Below are 18,951 nucleotides of genomic sequence, written 5' to 3' on the forward strand. Positions count from 1 at the left end.
TGCAAAACTGTACGGTTGCCACAAGGGATAGTCTTAACCCAATTGAAATTACTAAAATGATGTTTTTAAAGCATTTCCTTCCTCTGAGAAAGGAAGTGAATAAGTCACTGTTTGGAAACTAAATCATGGTACTAAATCACAGGACTATACAGGCATTGTTTTGCAGCTTAAACAGTGGCCTGAACATTACATGGGGCTGGTAACAAGAGGAAGGCAGTGAGCTGTGATACAAATTCACAACATGCTACAGGCTTGCCCATCTGTTCCTGACTAGGAAGGGGATGACTGCAAGGGCACATGCCAGTATCCGTGGTGGCACGGCAGACTAACCAATACAACACATGGGAGATCACCATTTGAAGAGATTCCTCTCCCATCTGCTTGCAGTGATGACCAACGGTTCTGCACTTGCTTTTGGCAAAATAACATCCAGATCCTCCATCTTGTGCTACAGGTTAGTAAATTCCACACACAATTACTTCCATGCCTTATTCCATGTGCAGACAGCGTATTTGAACAGCTACTCCGTTTTGGGTTTTGTTTGTTCAGTGTTTCCCCCTGCCTTTCTCCTTTCACCCTTAGTTTGAGCCTTATATTAAACTTCAGGTGGTGGGTTTACTGAGCATGTGTAAAATATCTTCCCGCTCAAGGCCTGCTGGCCGCTTCTAAGACCAAAGCATGAGTGGCGCAAGACCTGACAGATGCCACCATTCAACAAAGTTCTGAGACTCCATCCTTAAGAAGGTTGCCAAAACAGCTTAAAGCAAAGGTCTGCACAAGTTTTGCTGTGACAGACTTTTTTCCTGTAGGTGCTTTCTGTGAAATGGTAACGATTTTGCTGAAGCTTGCCCCCCCACCCTCCCCAAAGAAAACAAAACAAAAGCAAACAAAAAAAACCCTCTCAGCCTGAGGAAAATGTTGACTGTAAGTGATGTAAATTAAAAGATCAAAATCTGATTTAAAAATGCAACTGAAAGTAGTCCTGTAACATGAATAACAGTAACAGACGGTGCTATAGAAATAGATAGGAAATGCCAGATAACAGACTTATTTAAAAACAAAAAAGGCAAATTTGTCTCTATAGTTGTAACTATGTTTAATAACTGGTTTTACTTCTGAATTTGAACTTTTCCAGTAGTATCTTACTAGTCTCCCTCTTTTCCTCCTCATTATATACGTTATTCTTCTGTCTGCTGCCACACTTACTACTTACCTGTTCTTCTTTTATTTCACATTGCAAATGCAATCATCAGTCCTCATATAGGCTGTTTGCCGTTGCCAGGTTGAAGACCTGGCAACACTTATTCCAAGCCTGCTGGCTATTTTCTAATCCATCAGAGTTTTGCCATTCACAACATCTTTTTCAGGAGGGGAGTTTGATTATAGTCTTCTGAGAAGACTGAATGGATTAACTGGCTCTCTTACTTACAGTTTTATTAGTACATTCAGAGAATCACAAGACATAAGATGGACGACTCAAATCTGTTTGGGGGGAATTAAGATTTGCTTGCTTTTAGTGCTCTGAGTTTGAAGGACCACTTCTCAGATGTATTGCAGGAAACCCTTTTCCTGTTTGTCTCTGAGCTTCTGCCCATGATCAGAGTTCTGGTCACTGGGTTACTTCAGACAAGAGAACACATCTCATTCCTGTGATCAGAGTTTTTCCTTTATTTATGCAACTCTCCTTATCATGTTCCTCGCTCTCTTTCTGAAGCCAACCAAAGTATCTTGTTGTTGGCATGGGTAAGAAATAATAGCACGAGAGAGAAATCAGCTGGCTTCATGTTCGTGCTACTACATGCTCTGGAACTGGGAGAAGATCTTAGCCCAAGAGGGAGGAAAGCATGAAGCATGTCCTGCCATCAGGGTAGCTGTGTAACTGTTCTGCATGGAAAGACAGAGGTGTTCCTTTCAGCTGATTTTCTGTATCTCTCCACCTCATCACCAGTTTACCTCTAGAGCCTACCACCCAAAGCCAAAGCTGACGAATACCAAAATCAGTTGTCCTGTGCTTTAACTGCCTACAGCCCTCCTTATTGCAGGCCTAGGTGGGATTGCTCAGGCTGGCAGCTGCCTCTAGCTTTCTTCAAGGTATCCCTACTAGGTACTATTTACTGAAGGTGCTGCGCTGTGCAGTGGAGTTGTCCGAGTAAAGCGGGTGCAAGCAAGGCTTATACTGCAGCAGGCCTCATGGGGAGGGAGAGGAAAAAGTCCACGTTGCCTTGCAGCCATGAACTGTAGCCAAGGTTCATCGAGTGTGCAGAGCAGCAAGCAAGACGTCTATCTTTTGGGTCAGAGAGAAGGTTGAGGGAAGGAAAAGAGGATGAGGGGGCGAGTAAGAGATGACAGTCATCTATGTAAGAGAAGAATCTCTAAAGTTGCAGAAAGTGATGGGAGAAGCCAGCAGGGAGTCTGTGGGAGGGGACAAGCCATGTGTCCCACCTACAGCTGGGGATGGGGAAAGGATGGGCACAGTGCAAAGACATGTCCTCCCATTCCGGCAGGCTTGAGATAGGTCTGCTGCTGTAACAAAACTCAGAAAGAGGGTCTACATATACTTATACCGAGCATCTGTGCTTATGAGTTTCTCTTTCCAAGCTTACCTCCATGTCCAGCAGTGTTTCTGATTGTTTTATAGAGGCTTTATATCGACAGCAGATACAGGGGAAGCAGAAGCATCCAGTGACAGGCTGGAAGGGAGGAGGACACTGACTCTGTGTTCCGGTTCACCAGCTGCAAGTTAGTCCCCCTTGTAATGCTGAAATCTGTAGCAGAAGAATAGTGAGAGGCTACCAGAATGGGGAACACAGCAGGGAAGGCAAAACGAGTGTGTATATTTATTCCTCCCCATTTTTCTGAATATTGATAAAAATAGACCCTGCTTTTTGTGCTGGAGACTCACTGTTCTGAAGCCCTCGCTTTAGAAGAGCTATGACCCTTCTCATGTAGAACAGGAAAAGATATCCAAGCTTTTTGGAAAGTTTGCTTTCCTGTGAATAAGGTGGCCTTTAAATAAAGGGGGTGGGCTGGAGTCAGAGAGATTGTCATTAGTAACAGCTAAAGGGACCTGCCGGTTTGGTGCACAAAAGGGTTCTAAGCTGAACTGGCTAAAGAAAGTGTCAAAAGTTGGGGGATTTGGTTGTTTGGTTTGGTTTTGGTTAACGTTCAAAGGAATACATTCTTCTGAAGCGTGTCCTTCCTTCCTTCCCCTTCCCTGGCAATTCTGTCCCTGTGCCAAGGGAGCAATCATTACCATGAAAAACATCTGGAATAGCAGGACCAAACAGAGAGCCTTTCCTTCATCCCAGGGACAGAGACAGACATGCTTGGATTAGCCACGGATTTCAGTTCCTTCCTTGACTGACACAGGTGCTGCAGGAGCCCCCCGACGCACACGGGCACACTGTTTAAACTCTCTTCTCCCCTGTGCCTGTGGTCTCTGGGTGGTGTTAAACTCTACCTGTCACTTTGATGTTGCCTGTAGCCTTGGCAATGTTGTTTTCAATCATGCAGGTGTAGGTGGCGTTAGCAGTAATGTTGTGCAGAAAGGAAACCACTTTCAGAGTGATGTTTTCGGCATTCAGCTCATAGCTGGTGTTGGCAACATGAGGTAGGTACTCCCCGGCATCGCTGTAGGCTGTCCAGCGCACAGTGGGTCGAGGAAACCAGCGTGGTGCTTCACACTGCAACATGTCCCCGCTGCTGCTGTTCTCCATGTGGACCTTGGGGGTGCTGAAGGCTTTGGGAGGAAAAACAGGGAGAGAGTCAGAAAACAACAAATGTCTAGGAACTGGGTGTGAAAGACCCAACTGCATCTGCTGGTCAGTCCCAAGTATTTCTAGAGTACTTGCTGCTCAGCAGCGCTTGTAGCCAAACCAAACACAGAGGCTCAGACAGAGGTCCGTATAGTTCGGGCTACAGGGGGATGACTACAGGGGATCTAAAGACTCCTAGGACAAGGCAGTCCAGTTTGACAAGATCTGCTGAGGTCATGGCACAGCTTTAGCATCTTTAAGTAATTCTGCTTAACAGTTACAAGCTGGGTCCCAGGCTCATAAACTAAGCATTTCCCAAGAGCTCCTGGACATCCAAGCTCCCAGAGGAGACTGGGCTCAGGACCTGGCCGGCCTGAGACTGCCCGTGTCTGCCAAATGCCCAGCTTCCCCGGGCAGGAACTACAGCTGGCACAGATCCGCTCACCTCTGCTGAAGGCACGTGGCTGAAAGGAGGCACCTGCTATTCTCCGCAGGGAGAGGCATGCCCAAAATGATTGCTGTTACCAGAGGCTGGGGGAAGGGGAAGATGACTCACCCTCTCCGCTGACTGAGAAGGGAGCCTGACCAACACCTACGACTTCGTGATGTGACTCTGACGCTAAATGGAGCTGCAGCCAAGAGAAGCTCCATCTGCACCTGCTGAGGCTGAGGGCAGACTAAGGTGTGGCCTGAGCTGCAGGATTTATGCCAACATCCCTGAATTAAATGAAACATTTAAAGCCCGTTGCAAACTCAGCCGTGTTTTAAAGCCAAGACCATCTCAAATAAAACTTTGTTAGTCTCGCTCTCCTAGAAAAACATACCTCTGTATATTCACAGTATTTCCCACGTGCACATAAGTGAAGAGAAACAGCAGCTTTTTAGGAGAGCAGAGTTCACCAATTTCAATGGGAATAAAACCTAATACAGCATCTCACGTGTTCTCTCTAATGCCTTTTCTGTGTGGGTTACCTTAAACGTCAAATCAAGCAACACAAAAGCAGGCAGATTCACAAGGTTTGAAGGAGGGGTAGGAGACCGAGTCCCCAGGCACGAGCCTCAGGCATGAGCCAAAGCCTTCTGGCCTTGCTGTTACCTACTGTAGTCCCAAGAAGTTCTTCCATCATTGCCATTGCAAAATAAGGGGCCTGTGAGCCCAGCAGCCTTTTTTTCACTGCTTGGGGAAGTGCTTCACATAGCAACAGGGCAGAAAACATGCTTTCAATAAGAAATGGGAGACTGTGTGAAATGACACTGGCCAGATGTTCCTGCGACACCAAGTCTCACGTTGCCTTTCTGTTCCAAGACAGACTCCCCGTGAGTGACATGGGGAAGTGTCTGTGCCTCCAAGACATCTGTCACAAGCTTCTACACAGAAGCTGGTGCCCACCTCCTGGTGCTTTGGCTCTGCTGGGCCAAAAAAGGAGACCGGACCTGCAGAAAAGCAGCCTGTCTCATTCAAGAGCTCCGCTGGTTACTATTGCCCTGCCATGACTGGCCTGAAGCACGGAGGAACACCCCCCTATGCTGCCAGTACACCTGGTCTCACCACATAAGCAGTGACGCATCCTAAAACTGCATTTCCTTGACTTGGAGACATCTGACGGTTTTTCCTCTACCAGTTTGAGCTGTCGGACAGCAACGCTGGTCACAATGGTGAGGGAGAGAGTGCAAAGACTGCAGTCTGCAGGAGACCCTGAAGTAGTTCATCCATCAGTCTCCAACATGAGGTGACCCTTTGGGAGGCGACTTGTTACTGCAGCCAAAGTCATCTCACTGGAAGAGTGTGAAGACCTGGTGGTTTCCACATCTCTCCTGGAGGACTGACTCTCCAATGTTTGGAGACCCATGAAGATTTTTTTTTCCTCCTTTCTAACAATTCTTTTGGCTACCTTAGAAACTTTCCCTGGAAGGTCATGGACCGACTCTTCTGTGCCAACCCCTGAGTTCAAGGGATGTGCTGGGGCCTCAGGGGTGCCAGCAAAAGCCAGCCAGAGAAACACTAAGACCACCTACCTGTGCAGGCCTATGTTATCCCCATTGTATAGTCAGTGTAACTCACCACAAAGACCCATGATTTTTTTTTTCCTCCTTTCTAACAATTCTTTTGGCTACCTTAGAAACTTTCCCTGGAAGGTCATGGACCGACTCTTCTGTGCCAACCCCTGAGTTCAAGGGATGTGCTGGGGCCTCAGGGGTGCCAGCAAAAGCCAGCCAGAGAAACACTAAGACCACCTACCTGTGCAGGCCTATGTTATCCCCATTGTATAGTCAGTGTAACTCACCACAATTTCATTAGAAAGACGCAGAGCTGACAGGAACGGGTGAAACACTGCTGAGTTCAGTGGGAGCATATTGCTTTGTGCCAGCAGTGGACATGATAGCCAAGCCCAGAGGGTTCAGAAGAATTAAGCACCCACAAGTGAAAATTCAGCAGTGTCTGTGCGTGTTTTAAGGTTGACTCATAACAAGGTAAACAATTAACTCTAGCAAATATGTAATACTTAACTATGATATAGGCGGGTGGTTGTTTTGACAGCCATTTTTAAAAACTGAATACATTAGAAAACCAGAAAAAAGATATCAAATAGGCTATAATTTTTACTATGCAGCACTTCTCCTGGCTGGCCAGCCATTTAAAAACTGAATACATTAGAAAACCAGAAAAAAGATATCAAATAGGCTATAATTTTTACTATGCAGCACTTCTCCTGGCTGGAGATATACCTTAATCTAGAGAGAAAAAGCTATCATTTTATCTTTAACAGGTATAAAATCTGAATTTTTGTAAGATCAATTAGCTACTCCCATTCTTAGGGGCTCTTTGTAGTCAGTTAAGTATCTGGTAGACTACGTGTGGTAAATAGAAGAAAAAAGACAACTGAAGGCATTAAAATAATCTTTTCTGGAATGAGGATGTGGAAAGAGCGGGTGAGGCCATAAACAGCTCTGGAAAAGCTAAAAATACCCCAGTCCTACTCAGAGGTGCAGGGCTCAATGGTGGCTGCTGGAGGAGCAGGGCCTCTCACACAGTTTCTAGCATCTGCATAACCGCAGGTAGGTCCGACTGAGCCACGCTAGCCTGCATTTTGCAGCAGGATTTTCTTTCTTGTACCCCTCACCTCCCGTCCTGTACCGCAGCACTGCCGCTCCGCTCCCTCTGGCCGTGGTGACGGAGCACCGGTAGGTGCCGGCATCGGAGAGCTGCACGTCCCTCAGTTCCAGGGAAGCGTTGCCGCCGATCACCTGGTCTGCGAACACTGCCGTGCGGCCCTGAAACGATGCGTCTTGCTCTTGCAGGTGGTCCTTCCCACCTTTAAACTCGTGAACCAGCCCGGCTACTCCCGCCTTGTCCCACCGGATCACTATGCTGCCTATCCAGATGTCTGGCTCGAAAGTGCAGCCCAGGATGCCGCGCTGGCCGATGTTCCCTGGAGACGTCAGCGCCGTCACACTGATGGAGCGTTTTCCTGCAAGGAGAAAGCAAGGCGGCGTGAGAAAGGCGAGGCGGTGAGTGCAGAGAAAGGCCAGACCGCCCTGCGGCTGTCATGCACCAACCCCAAGGCTGAAGGGGCACTGGCACATCGCAAGGACACCAGTAGCAGCTACTAGTGCTGCTAGCAGGGGTCAACTCCCATGGCTTATATATCAAGATAAAGCAGAGGAGCATTTCTTTAGCAGGCAGTCTCCTTCAAAAACGAGCTCCTCTTATTTGTTTGAGAAGAATTCGCATGGTGTTTTCTTGCTTACTTATATGTATCAGGGATTTTTCTCTTTGTAGCTGCCAGAAAAGCATAATTTTTGTGTCTTTTCTTAGTTGGGACCTCCCTTTATGCAATATAAATGTGATTGCAAGGTGTAATGCTGGCAGACAAACAGGAGGCTGCTCTTTCACCCTTACTGGAATGCAAACCGTTTTCTTTTGTTTAAGAAAAATCATCATTTTCCATTCACTGGGGACACAGATCACTTCTCAAGTCAGATCCTAACCAGTGAGCTTGAGAATTAGCTCCTTCCCAGAGCTGGGTCCTCTTTCCCATGCAGCCCTTCCCTAAGCGCCCCAAGGAGACTGCATTTTGGCCAACACCAAAGCAACACACTTTTGTCATCTCTGAGGGAGCAGGGGAATGTGCCCCATCCTGGCAGATGCTGTCCTACTTTGCATTCCGTCATCTTCTCCTGTCTGGGAGACGGAGCACAGTACATGCAGAACTTTCTGTATGTGTCGGTTTAGTGCTCCAAGCCCAAGGAAATTTCAGCTAACACAGCACTACATCTCTAGCAGCACATGTTGTCTTACACTTATTGACCCCTTGCCTCAGCTGGCTTCCCATGGAGCAACAGATGGAGTTGAACGTTTCACACATTGCTAACACACCAGATGATAACTAAAAAAAACCCCCTTAACTTCTGCTGTGAAAGCATAGGGCAGGCATTCACTTCCCAGGGCAAAATGGAGCTGCCCCACAGCACCAGGGGTCACACGCGCACAGCCACTGCTGCAGCCTGGGGCCGGCCTGCTGACAAGTTTTTGCAGAAATTAAGAGCCGACACAGATTTCCTCGCTCAGCTCTGTGCCAAGTGCTGGTGTCTTCTAACCCACCCTGAGCGTGTGTGTGTGTGTGTGTGTGTAAATCTCTGCATTATTTAAAACCTACAAGAGCTCACAGTCTCCGAGGGGAGCAGAGCTCCTTGTGGTTTAATGCCATGGAGCGATACCTTGTTGAGAAGGGCCAGAACAGAAGTTGCCTGTGCAGTCTTAATTCAGCCATCTGGTACATAAGCTTTATAAAGCGAGCCTTCATTAAAGGGTTATAGGTGGCATTTACTTCCACACAAGATCACACCTCAGCCCATGCACAGGATGGAGACACGGAGGTAGTGGCAGGGCAGAAGTTCATCACCCCACTGGTAACAACAGGAAACCTGAGCAGTCACATACCTGAGACACCAAACCCGATGATCAGGGCAATCACCGCAGCCAGGATGATAATGACTGTAGTCATGCTATTTGGGGAAAAAAGAAAGGACAACATTACCACGCAGCCCACCTCCTTTCACACCCTACGCCTGCGGTGCACGTCTGCAGAGCTGCTGGAAGGAAGGAGGTCAAGGCAGGTGAGCCACAGACCTAGAGCAAGGTGGACCAGTGAAGCACATGACCACAGTAGTGACAAATGTCAGGGTGAGCACTCATCATGAAAGGCAGGGGACCATGTGGCAGGAGGAGAGGAGACTCAGGTTTTGCCTTTGGAAGGAGGCAGCAGGTCCCAGTGGAGGACGCTCCTCTCTGCATCTCCTGGTGCATAAGTGAGCCAGGCAATCCCTGCTGGCACTTGTGCAGGATCAGTTGCCCAGGGAGGTGAGCAGAGCACTGAGACAGGCCCCTGACCCCAGGAGACACCCAGTAGAAGCCAGGCAGTGGGCAGGAGGGGGCTGGAAACAAGGCCAGGTCTGTGAGCTGGTTGGTTTGGGGATGCCCCCTGCACAGATGGATAAGTGGCTGTTGGATGAGAAGCTGAGGAGGAGAAGACCACTTGCCAAGCCACACAAGCAGAGCAGCCCCAGCAGAGGAGGTGACAGCAGCACGGCATGGAGCAGCGCAGCTTGAGCCTTGCTGAGTGCAACCCATCTCTGGCACAGCCCCAGCTCAGACAGATCTGTAAGCGTGGCCTGGTGCAGGTTCCCACCACAGCCGGTGGAGCTGTCACATGTGGTCCTGGGTGCATTGTCATATGGACTGGGGGTTGTGGCAGCAACCTCAGCTTCTCACTTCAGCAAGCCCTGAAGCAGCTCTCCACAAAAACCCACAGGTACATCCCGGGACGAGCAGCTCATGCGCTCATGTCCGAAGGTCTCACAGGCTTGCTGGGCTCAGCCCTGCTTAGGACTGCTGGAGGAGAAGCCCAGAGAGCCACAGGAGGTCCTCACAGGGGACTTTCCCCCTTCCCCAAGCCTAGCAGGGTGCTGGAGGGAGCTGTGCCGCAGGAGACATGGGCACCGGCCATGGCCACCACAACAGCGTCCAGGGCTGCCAGCCCAGGTCCTGTTTTGCCCTGCTGTACACAGAAACTCCCGAGCTGCCTCTTCCCGTCTCGTCCCCAGGCAGGACCAGGCTGCAAGACGTCACAGCCCTCCTGCCCACACAAAAATAGCTGCTTTGCTTCAGCTGTGTTCACTGGCTCTTTCCCAACACATCAGGCAGCCTCTTGCACAAGAGCCTGTCGGTATCCGTACAACCACACTGCTCCTCCTGCTGTTAATGTGCGCCTGCATCAGTTACTTGCACAATTGTGCCTCAATCACCACAGATGCCAGGATTATGGGGCTGGTACGGAGCTCTAGAGAGTTGCACCATGTGAACAAGCCCCTCCTCCAGGGAGCACGGGAGAAAGGGAAGATGGATTGAAAGAAGGGATGGAGAGGAGGGGAGGCGTTGCAGAAGGCTTGCTTGTCCTCCCACTGTCTCCCTTCCATCTTCATCCTTAAAGCCAGCGGAAAGTTGTCTGAGTGGTCCTGTTTACACATGCCAGCGTGTCAGGAGAAGGGATCAGAACTGTGTATTTCGTCATGAGTGTGCCGTAAGTCCATATAAAGGTTTATACGAGTCCATATATACATTCACATCCATATCAAGCCCTCCCTGCCTAGATGCCCTCAGAGCTGGGAGGTGTCACACATTTGGCTTCCTCCGCATTTTCAGCAGCTTTCACTCACGACCAGGGTGGACAGCAGTTCTCCGCCTGCCCCCTCCTGGTGCCCCGCAGCTGCGGTCACAGCTGACCCCATTGGGGAGGAAAGCGGCGGATATCCTCCAACCGTGGGCATCGGGCAGCCGAGGACCCATCACGAGCCACCGCCTCCCCTGGGGGCCTGCAAGATGGGGACTTCCTTTGTTGGCTCATGCAGATCCTGCAGTGTGGCAGCTCCCAGTGGAGACTTGTCATGTCCCATGGGGCTCAACCCCGAGTCACTTGGGGTCTCAGCCAGGCTCACTGTGGGACAACCCTGTGCTTTCCTATTCCAGGGCAAATACCAAGCCTCTTGTGTATGCTGAATAATATCTACCTCCTTGAGGAGCTCCACCAGTTTCTACGGAGCCGATCCCAGAGCAAGATAGTTGCTATAAACTCAGCTGAGGTTGCCATGATCAGCCTCAGCTCTCACGCCCGGGAAGCACAGGCTTAGACCCACATCACATATGGCTGGAGCAAGTGGCAGCCATGCCATCTCACAGCGGCTGTGACTCACCCTCACACCTCTAGATTAAATCCTCCTTCCTGAGAGTGGGCAGGGGAGAAATTGCTGGGAGCCGAGGGATGCTGCCTGCAGGTTACGGAGGATTTCATCAACAAATGCTGGAGGGGGTATGGCAGGGGACAAGCAGCCAGGATGGCCTCCTGTGCAGTCCCTGAATGCTTCAGGTGCCACCACACTTGCCCCCAGTTCTCAAAAGGACCCTCTGGCCTGAACACCACCTCTGCCCTAGCACTGTGCCAGGCAAAGCCGTCCTCAGCTCGCTCACAAACACAAACCAGCACTAACAGGCCAGCACCAATGCTTTTGTCCACCGCTGGTGCCACCTGCCCCCGTAGCTGCAAAGCCTTGCTAGCTTTGCATCCAGAGATGTGCTTCCCACCCCTGGTTCAAGGAAGCAGCAGGGCTAACACAAAAAGCCGCTCGTTTGTTACAGGGGGGATGGCAATTTTGGGTATATGGATGCCACTGCTCACTTCAACCCCCCTTGCCAGGGACAAGGGGAAATCAGGCTCTTTGGAGTTTCTGCCACAGAAACTGCAAGATCCAAGAATCACAAGGGCCTTAAAAATATTTGCCTGTGAGCCCCCTGCATGTATTGAGTCGATCTGGCGTGCAGGGCGAACAAACAAGAGGAAGCTGGCAACCTGGCCACATGCTGACAATAGCTGTGTTTCGCAACAGTCTAGTCCAGTAGTTCAAGCAAAAAGCAATTTTCTGTGCATCAGCACCCCTCATATTTCCAGCGTTTCAGAGGCGTGGAAACTGGCTGATGCAGATGGCTGGGACTACACAAGTCGTAGCCCTGATGCCACCCTCGGTTCCTGGCAGCACTCTGGCAGCCTGCGGGATGCCGCTCCACATACCCTACCTTCTTTTCCCCGGTCCCATTCCTGATCAGCCAAACAGGGTTTTGCCTGCAGCTCTGGGCAGCCTGAATGCTGCTGAGCACAGGGGACAGAGAGAGGCTTGCAGGCCCACCGTGACAGGCGGCAGAGGCTTAATCCTTCTAATCTCTAGCTCCATGCAGAGTAAGCTTTCCCTTGGGAATGGGCTTAGAGGTGCAAGGATCAAAAAACCTGGAAGATTAAGAGATTGAAGGTCCCCTGCCTTCCTCCTTACATCAAAGCTTACTGTGGAAAAGAAATAGCATGGCAGAGGTAACCCAAAAGGAAGGGTTTTCCATTCCAATAAGCAGTTAATGATTGCAGAACTCAACTTTTCTCAGTGCTTCAGTTTTATTTTTTGGATTGTTTTGGTTTGGTTTTTCCTGAAATCAATAGAAACCTCGCACTGCTCCTCTGAAGCTTCCTGGAAAATTCACCCCTCTCTCTGGGCTATTTCTGTGTTTCAAGATTAGCCTGAAGAGGCCAACGCTTTGAATAAGCCTGCTGCTTCCAGTAACCTGCTGCCGTCTGGCTGCGCGCAGCCTCCCGGGGCGGGCAGAGGCACTGGCAAAGCTGGAGGATGGTTGTCAGAGCAGCAAGGGGTAGGCGTTCATTTTTTCACACCCATCAGTTACTACATTTCTCTGACAAAAGCCAGCTGGGCTGCCTCTTGAGAATAACAGAGCTGGTTATTACATGCATTCCAGATGCATGAGGAATACGATGCCCAGTGGATAGTTACACCATGTTACATTATATCTACTAGTGATCTCACTTTCATCAGTGGAAAGGTGCAGATAATATTACTATTTAGTTCTTCCTTGATGCTCCATGTGAGAAAGCTGGAGCACGGCTCATGCATGAGAGGTCTCTTCTCTTCACATGTGGACCGTCCTTCTCCCCGCTGCTGTTCAGCTTAGGAGGGATGGATACTCGTAACAGCTGAAATCTTTTTGACAGAATAAATGCAAGCAGGGATGTCTCACACACCTCACTGGAGTCTTTGCCTCCATCCAGCCTGGAAGAGCCCATACCTGGGATGAAGAGATGTGGCTTGTTGGTGGCTCTGTTCACACAGTCAGGTTTAGATGCAAACCTGGTCCTCATTTCTCAGAGGCTGAAGCAAGTTTGCCAACTAATTTAGCCATCTGGTGGGGGGTTATTTTCAGCTAATCAGGAGATAAGGATACAAGGTAGACATTTTTATGGCCTTCCCCACGATACTTCTTTTTCTGACTGTAGTTCACCAGGACTTGGTCAATAGCTCCAAAGGAAACAGGCTCATTGAAACAAGAGGCACAAACCAACTTGCATGTCTTCCCAGCTCTTACTCCTGACCCACGCACCAAGGAAACATGCTGTAGGACGGCTTTTGCCTTTCTGCCCACAGCACGCCAATGTGATGGAGACGTAAGTGACTGTCTGAGGGCCAGCAGAAGGAATGCAGAGCCTTCCGCAAGCCATTGATACCCCAACCTACAACAGCAGGAACAGAGAGTCTTTTTCAAGCCGTTGATACCCCGACCTACCACAGCATTCAAACCTGAGTTAGTGTATTCCAGCCATGCACAGTTTCTAGGACACGCATCTCCATCCTGGCTACAGTTGATGACCTGCACATGGGTGTCTGACAGCTACATGGCCTTACGGATTGTATAAAAGAAGCTGTACCGGTATTTAAGTAGCCTGGGTGAGTGCAGTATAGAGTCGAGCTGCAAAGAACTGCTGTCTTGAAAGCTCCTGGCAATAGGGTGATACAGCCGAGGCATCTGGAAAATGGAATTCCCTCCCTCCTCTCTCCCAAAGCAGATGCAGATAATACCATACCTCCAGAAAATGACCTGGCCTTGGGATGCCATGGTCACGGCACCTACGAAGACAAGCCAAACACCAGGTGCCCAGAGGTCCCACACTGTTCAGCACAGCCCCTGTCCTTCACATGATGTATTCTCCCGGGCTGTCCTGCTTAAATAACTGAACTCAGCTAAGGAGTGGTGAGCCCAAGCAGTGAACTCTGAGGAATGAGGAAGCAGTGAGCATCTCAGCTCCCCCCACCAGGCCAGTCAAAAGCCAGTTAGTCACTGGGGCAACAGGAGAGACCTCCTACACCATCCGTTAAAGAAACATGTCTGATTTAAAACAAATAACACAGATCATGGTTTGGTAGCCAGCTAATCCTGGGGTCAGAGTGCTGCAGTCTCCCATGTAGATCCACAGCTCACTCATCACTGATAGGTTGCATTATATCCAGGGCTAGCTCAGGTCTCCTTGTTAAAATCTCCAATCATGCTGTTGGCACTGGGCAGAGAGGTCCCACCTGCGGGTCCCCTTCCTGGCACCATTCTCTATGTGCGTCTTCCCCTGGCTCTCTGTGCTGCGCTAAGAGGCTCCAGGCTCAGCAGTGCCGTCAGAGCCACAGCAGGTGGTTCAGCTATGGCATCTTTGCTGACTGCTGTTTTCTTCCACTGAACTCCTCCAGACCAAACTACTTCTCCTCCCCAAGGCCAGCTCCTGCTGGTCTCAGATCTGTCATTATAGTGGACATCAGGGCATGTAAAGGAAAGAAACTGGCATAGAGCATGCAAGCCTTTCCCTCTGTGCTTGGTCTCACTCGAGGCTGGGGGCAGGATGAGTAGCTCTTGGGCATAAGAGGTTGAGAAGGACGGAGAAATCGCAAAAGAGCAGAAAAGGGAAGGCAGCTTGCACCACTGTGTTCAGTTTCCTGAAGGAGAACCTGTGATTCCTGTCATCTGTGTCTGGACTGCATTCCAAGGAGGATGGGGAAAGGGGAATTTTTGACAGTCCGTAGCCAGGGGAGTGAACAGCTTTCCCATGCAGAGCTGAGGATGCCCAGAGGAACTGGGAACAGCCCAGCACCTAACAAAAAACAAATTACTTTCTCTGCAACAACCAAAGGTTAAAATCAAGACCAATTAATACTGGCCAGTGATGACCAAACCAGCTGCAAAGGCTGAGTAGGGTTCAGAAGGGCTTACGATGCCCTGGGGGGATCAGTAGCCTTCTAACTGTGCATATGTGAGATTTCAGGAGTGTGTGCTTAGTCTTTTGGACCACAGTTCAACTCCAAAAGAGCCTGTTCACCTCTACAAGGGATGAACATAGCCAGATGTGGTGCATGACATGTAACAGACTTTTCTAGACAGAGAGAGGGGGCTGGAAGGGGCTGTGGCTCTTGTACAGGCATCCAAGTCAGCAAACTGTATTCCAAGGCATTTAGCACCCAGGCTTACCACTTCCAGCCTCCTCGTGCCAGGACGAAGTTATGTGTCACAGCTTGTGTTGAACCTGCTCCCACGTCCCACCACCTTGCACTGATGAGAGCACAGATCTGAACCTCCACTAAGCCTAGTCACCTGTTAGGAAACAAAGTAAAACTGGAAAGCGAATGGTTTCCTGCCGGGTTAGGGAGTTGAATTGGGTCCCTGTGTCATCAGAGGAGAGTCACACCTAGTGATACTGCTGGTGCGGCAGAACCGCATGGCCTGCAGCAAGGACAGAGGAGCCAGGGTGGGACCTTCTCCTTTCAAGAGTGACTAGCTGTTGGATTTACTCAGCCATTCATGTGCTACTTCAGTGTGAGTGTTTGACTGTGAAGCTAATCGCTCTCCAAGTAGAGGAGCTGCCTGAACGCCCTGTGCAAGGTCTGTGGCAGAGGTATGAACAGGACCTACTTTGAACACTCCAATCTTGGCTGTTACTGAAAGTACATCCTTCATCCTATGGCCTCTGAATGAAACAGAGCAGTGGAAATCTTTCACCTGAGAATCACTGTTGCTCTTTGGTTGTTGCAATAGTTTAAACTTATAAAGCAGACTTTATATGGTTTTCACTTCCCTTCCGCTTTAGCATGGAATAGCACTTTTTAATCTGAAAAAAAGAAATCTGATTTATTTTGTAGTATTTTACTGATTACTAAACTTGTTGTAATTTAGCAGAGCATTACTAGAAGCTAAGAATAGCTCTAGGCCATAGTGGCCTGGTGGGAAATGCACATTAAGAAATATCCTGTTGCCCTCAGTGACACCTGATTTACAGCTGCCTTTGGTGCAGTGCACCAGTTAAGTCGGGGTCATAGCCACAGCACACCTCACCACACAGTCAACGATTGGGTTACTTCCATGTTGGAAAAACAGGTCTGTGTCTCAGGCACAGGCAGCCCCAGTAGGACCTGTGCAAGTCCCATTCACCAAAGCAACACCACATTAATTTCTGAGCAGCTCTCATGCTGGAGCCTACTCCTCTCTGTATGTTTATACTGTAAAAAACCAAGAGGTATTCAGGATATTTCTCAATGAAATCAAGGATCTGTGACCACATGGTCTGCCCAGCTCTTACCACTTTTGAATCTATTAGCAAAATCCAACCAAATGTGACAGCAGCATCTGATCCCACACGGTCTGTGAAAGCTGATGAGCACCTGGAGAAGAGAGACATCAACTGTCTTCACTGAGGGGAAGGCGACAGCAGGCACAAAGTGTTACCAGTTTTGCTGGGCCCACCAGCTGGTACTGCCTCTTGCCTGCATGAGGGAACGGTGCAGGCAGGAAGGACTGAAGGTGGGTCAGGGCCCAAGAAGATGTTCAGTGGTCTGGGGGAGGCATGGGCACCAGAACCGGACTGTGGTCACTCTGCCCCTCATAATACAACTTGTTTCTTTCTTCACAAACAATAATTCTGTCAGAAGAGTTCCCTTACTTATGGCAAGTTCATGCCTTATTTCAACGCCACTATAAAACTGAAGGATCTATCAGCGAAGGAGAAGATGGAGTTGTGGCAAGCTGACAAGCAGCGAGTTTGATGTAGTGCTCAAGAGAGGTGAAGGCAGCCAGCAGGCTGAAAAAGATGAAAGCTATCCTTGGGATTTGGCCAAAAATGTTGGACACCTTTCCAGCCTTGTGCTCCCACATCTGTAACAATGGTGTCAAGAGGTGCTTGAGAAGCACCAGAGGTGGGAACACCAGTGGTCCCACCCTGAAGGCTGGAAGGAGGAGAGCCTTTTCAGCTCTAGCTGTCCTCGGCCTCACCAGCTCTTGAAGGGAAGCTGGAAGCAGCAGCACTCAGAACAAGCCCTCATCTTTCAAAACAGGGAGGTGGTGAGCCACCCTTAGCTGGAAATGGGCAAATCTCCCTTCACTGCCTGTGGGCCACTGCCAGGGTCTGTCTTGACATGGCACCCCAGATGGTCAGTACACCCTTGTGAATCACCTCCTGCCATGGAAGGCCAAGAAGCCCTGCTGAGCCAGCTTCTGTGATCTTCTGGGGACAAACTAGACACTCATGCACAGAGCTACAAGTGCAGCCATGTCACCAGCGTGGTTTGCCTTCTCTGAGAAGAGAGAGATACCCTAGCATGATACCTGACCCTAGAGGCATCCTACGTGGAGCCTTCCAGGCTGCAAGGCCTCTTCCAGGTCTTCCACAGTCTCTTGTTCTTGCTGTGTTTTTCCTTCCAGCTACGCTCTGTTTTCCCTATCCAGGGAGTAAGTCCTCCTTCTCTTGCCTCCCAAAGCCCCTACTCACGTTTATCACCATTTATTTTCTTTTTTTTTTTTTCCCCCCCAAATTTTGGAGACAGGCAATTTTATCAGCAAGGGCTTTTGTCCTGGGAAAAACATGCATATTTACCGGTGCCGTTCTGTCAGCACTGCATCTATGTCTGTCTTGAAAATACCTTTGTTATCTCAAGGACCTGCTGGTCAGAAATAACATCATGTAGCCCAGCAGACTAACTACACCTCCTAATCCATCACCTGCCCAAGGCTGATTACCAGCAGAGCACTGGAAGCCATTCCTGGGAATAGCTGTTGGGGACCAGTGTGAGACTCCAGCAGATCAGTAGGATATATTCATTTGGCGAAGCATTCTGAGTAATGAACACTGAGAGCAAAGTCTGCTTGCAAATAATGGGAGGACATTCACACCTAACCCCCACAAAGTGACTAAGGTCATTAGATGTCTTTTCTGCACATGATTCTTCAAGCTATCCTCATGCACAGCCCACTTTGCCCAAACACAGAGTGGTAGCCGATCAATACTTTATAATCCCTGGGACTAACTGAGCCTTCAAGTCTACCAGAAAAAAAAAAAAAAAAAAAAATCAAAATCAATACAAGGGCCTGACCCTGGCAGGATTAGTACCCCATTCTGTCTGAAAACTGCTCTCCCCATGTCAAACATAGAGCTCAGCCCAAGCTGACTGCAATTCCCTAAAGGTTTATATGTTAGCTGGTGTAATTCTCACAAACAGCTTCTTGGAAAATGTCAGCAACAGGGTGTGTAAGGGATGCCTAACACAAAGAGAAAACACATTCCTCTGTCTGAGAGCACTAAGATATTTTTAGACAGAAATTATGTGCCTAGAAGGTAGTGCCGTCCTTATGTGTTCCCTCTGCAACACAGCATGGAAGTTCCAAGAAAAAACAGTGCACAAGTAGGGGCTGGGGGGCAAGAAACAGAAAGACACAGAAAATGAGGCATTTCATTTTACATCACATTCTGTACTGAGCACTGATTCTGCACATAGCAAGGACAAGAATGAGTTACTGTTTGTTCCATTAAAGTTTAACTCAAATTAAACTTTCACTTCGAAATTTCAGAGTCAGCAACTTGGAGACCTAAATTGCCTAACTTGGAGATTTAAACTGCCTAACCTTACCCCATTTGTTTGACAGCTTTTGGATGATTAATGGAAAGCTATAAACAGCATTTGCATAAGGATATCTATCTCCTTTGCTGGGAATAAGAGGTTCCAAAACTGGCTTTGTAAGAGGCATGAACAGCAAATGAGAGTCCTCTAGGTCTGAGCAAGCAAACAGACAGCACAGGTTTCTACTATTTACAATCCAGCTATCACCAGCCAGAAAGCAAGAACCAGTCCTTACTGTTGACACTGGAGCAGCATTCCTCTCCCCAAATGACCAACAGTCAGACCTTTGTCCCCACCCCAGTTTCCCAGGCAGTATTACGAGCCCCTAGCAACACACACCTACTTGCAAGGTTACCCCCAGGGCAGTAGCATTCCCAGTCTCATT

At 49.1% G+C, this 18,951-nt stretch overlaps 1 protein-coding gene across 1 annotated transcript; it reads right to left on the reverse strand.

Moving 5' to 3' along the window:
- Window positions 1–2,643: 2,643 nt before the first annotated feature.
- VTCN1 (V-set domain containing T cell activation inhibitor 1) lies at window positions 2,644–13,840 on the reverse strand. Its single transcript, XM_009287157.2, has 5 exons — window positions 13,727–13,840; window positions 8,698–8,762; window positions 6,878–7,225; window positions 3,461–3,739; window positions 2,644–2,765 (listed from the first exon to the last, which is right to left on the reverse strand). The coding sequence occupies exons 1-5, from the start codon at window positions 13,756–13,758 to the stop codon at window positions 2,644–2,646; spliced, it is 846 nt and encodes a 281-aa protein (XP_009285432.2). The 5' UTR covers window positions 13,759–13,840.
- Window positions 13,841–18,951: the final 5,111 nt, after the last annotated feature.

The sequence above is a fragment of the Aptenodytes forsteri genome, unplaced genomic scaffold, assembly GCF_000699145.1.
Source record: "Aptenodytes forsteri isolate BGI_AS27 unplaced genomic scaffold, ASM69914v1 Scaffold216, whole genome shotgun sequence".
In the NCBI taxonomy this organism is placed as follows: Eukaryota; Metazoa; Chordata; class Aves; order Sphenisciformes; family Spheniscidae; genus Aptenodytes; species Aptenodytes forsteri.

Coding starts and splice junctions, on each gene's coding strand:
- VTCN1 (XM_009287157.2), bottom strand. CDS start 13,758: ATGGCATCCCAAGGCCAGGTCATTTTCTGGAG. Junction 8,763..13,726: donor GGCCAGGTCATTTTCTGGAG/GTATGGTATTAT, acceptor TTCCCCAAATAG/CATGACTACAGTCATTATCA. Junction 2,766..3,460: donor AGGCAACATCAAAGTGACAG/GTAGAGTTTAAC, acceptor CTTCTGCTACAG/ATTTCAGCATTACAAGGGGG.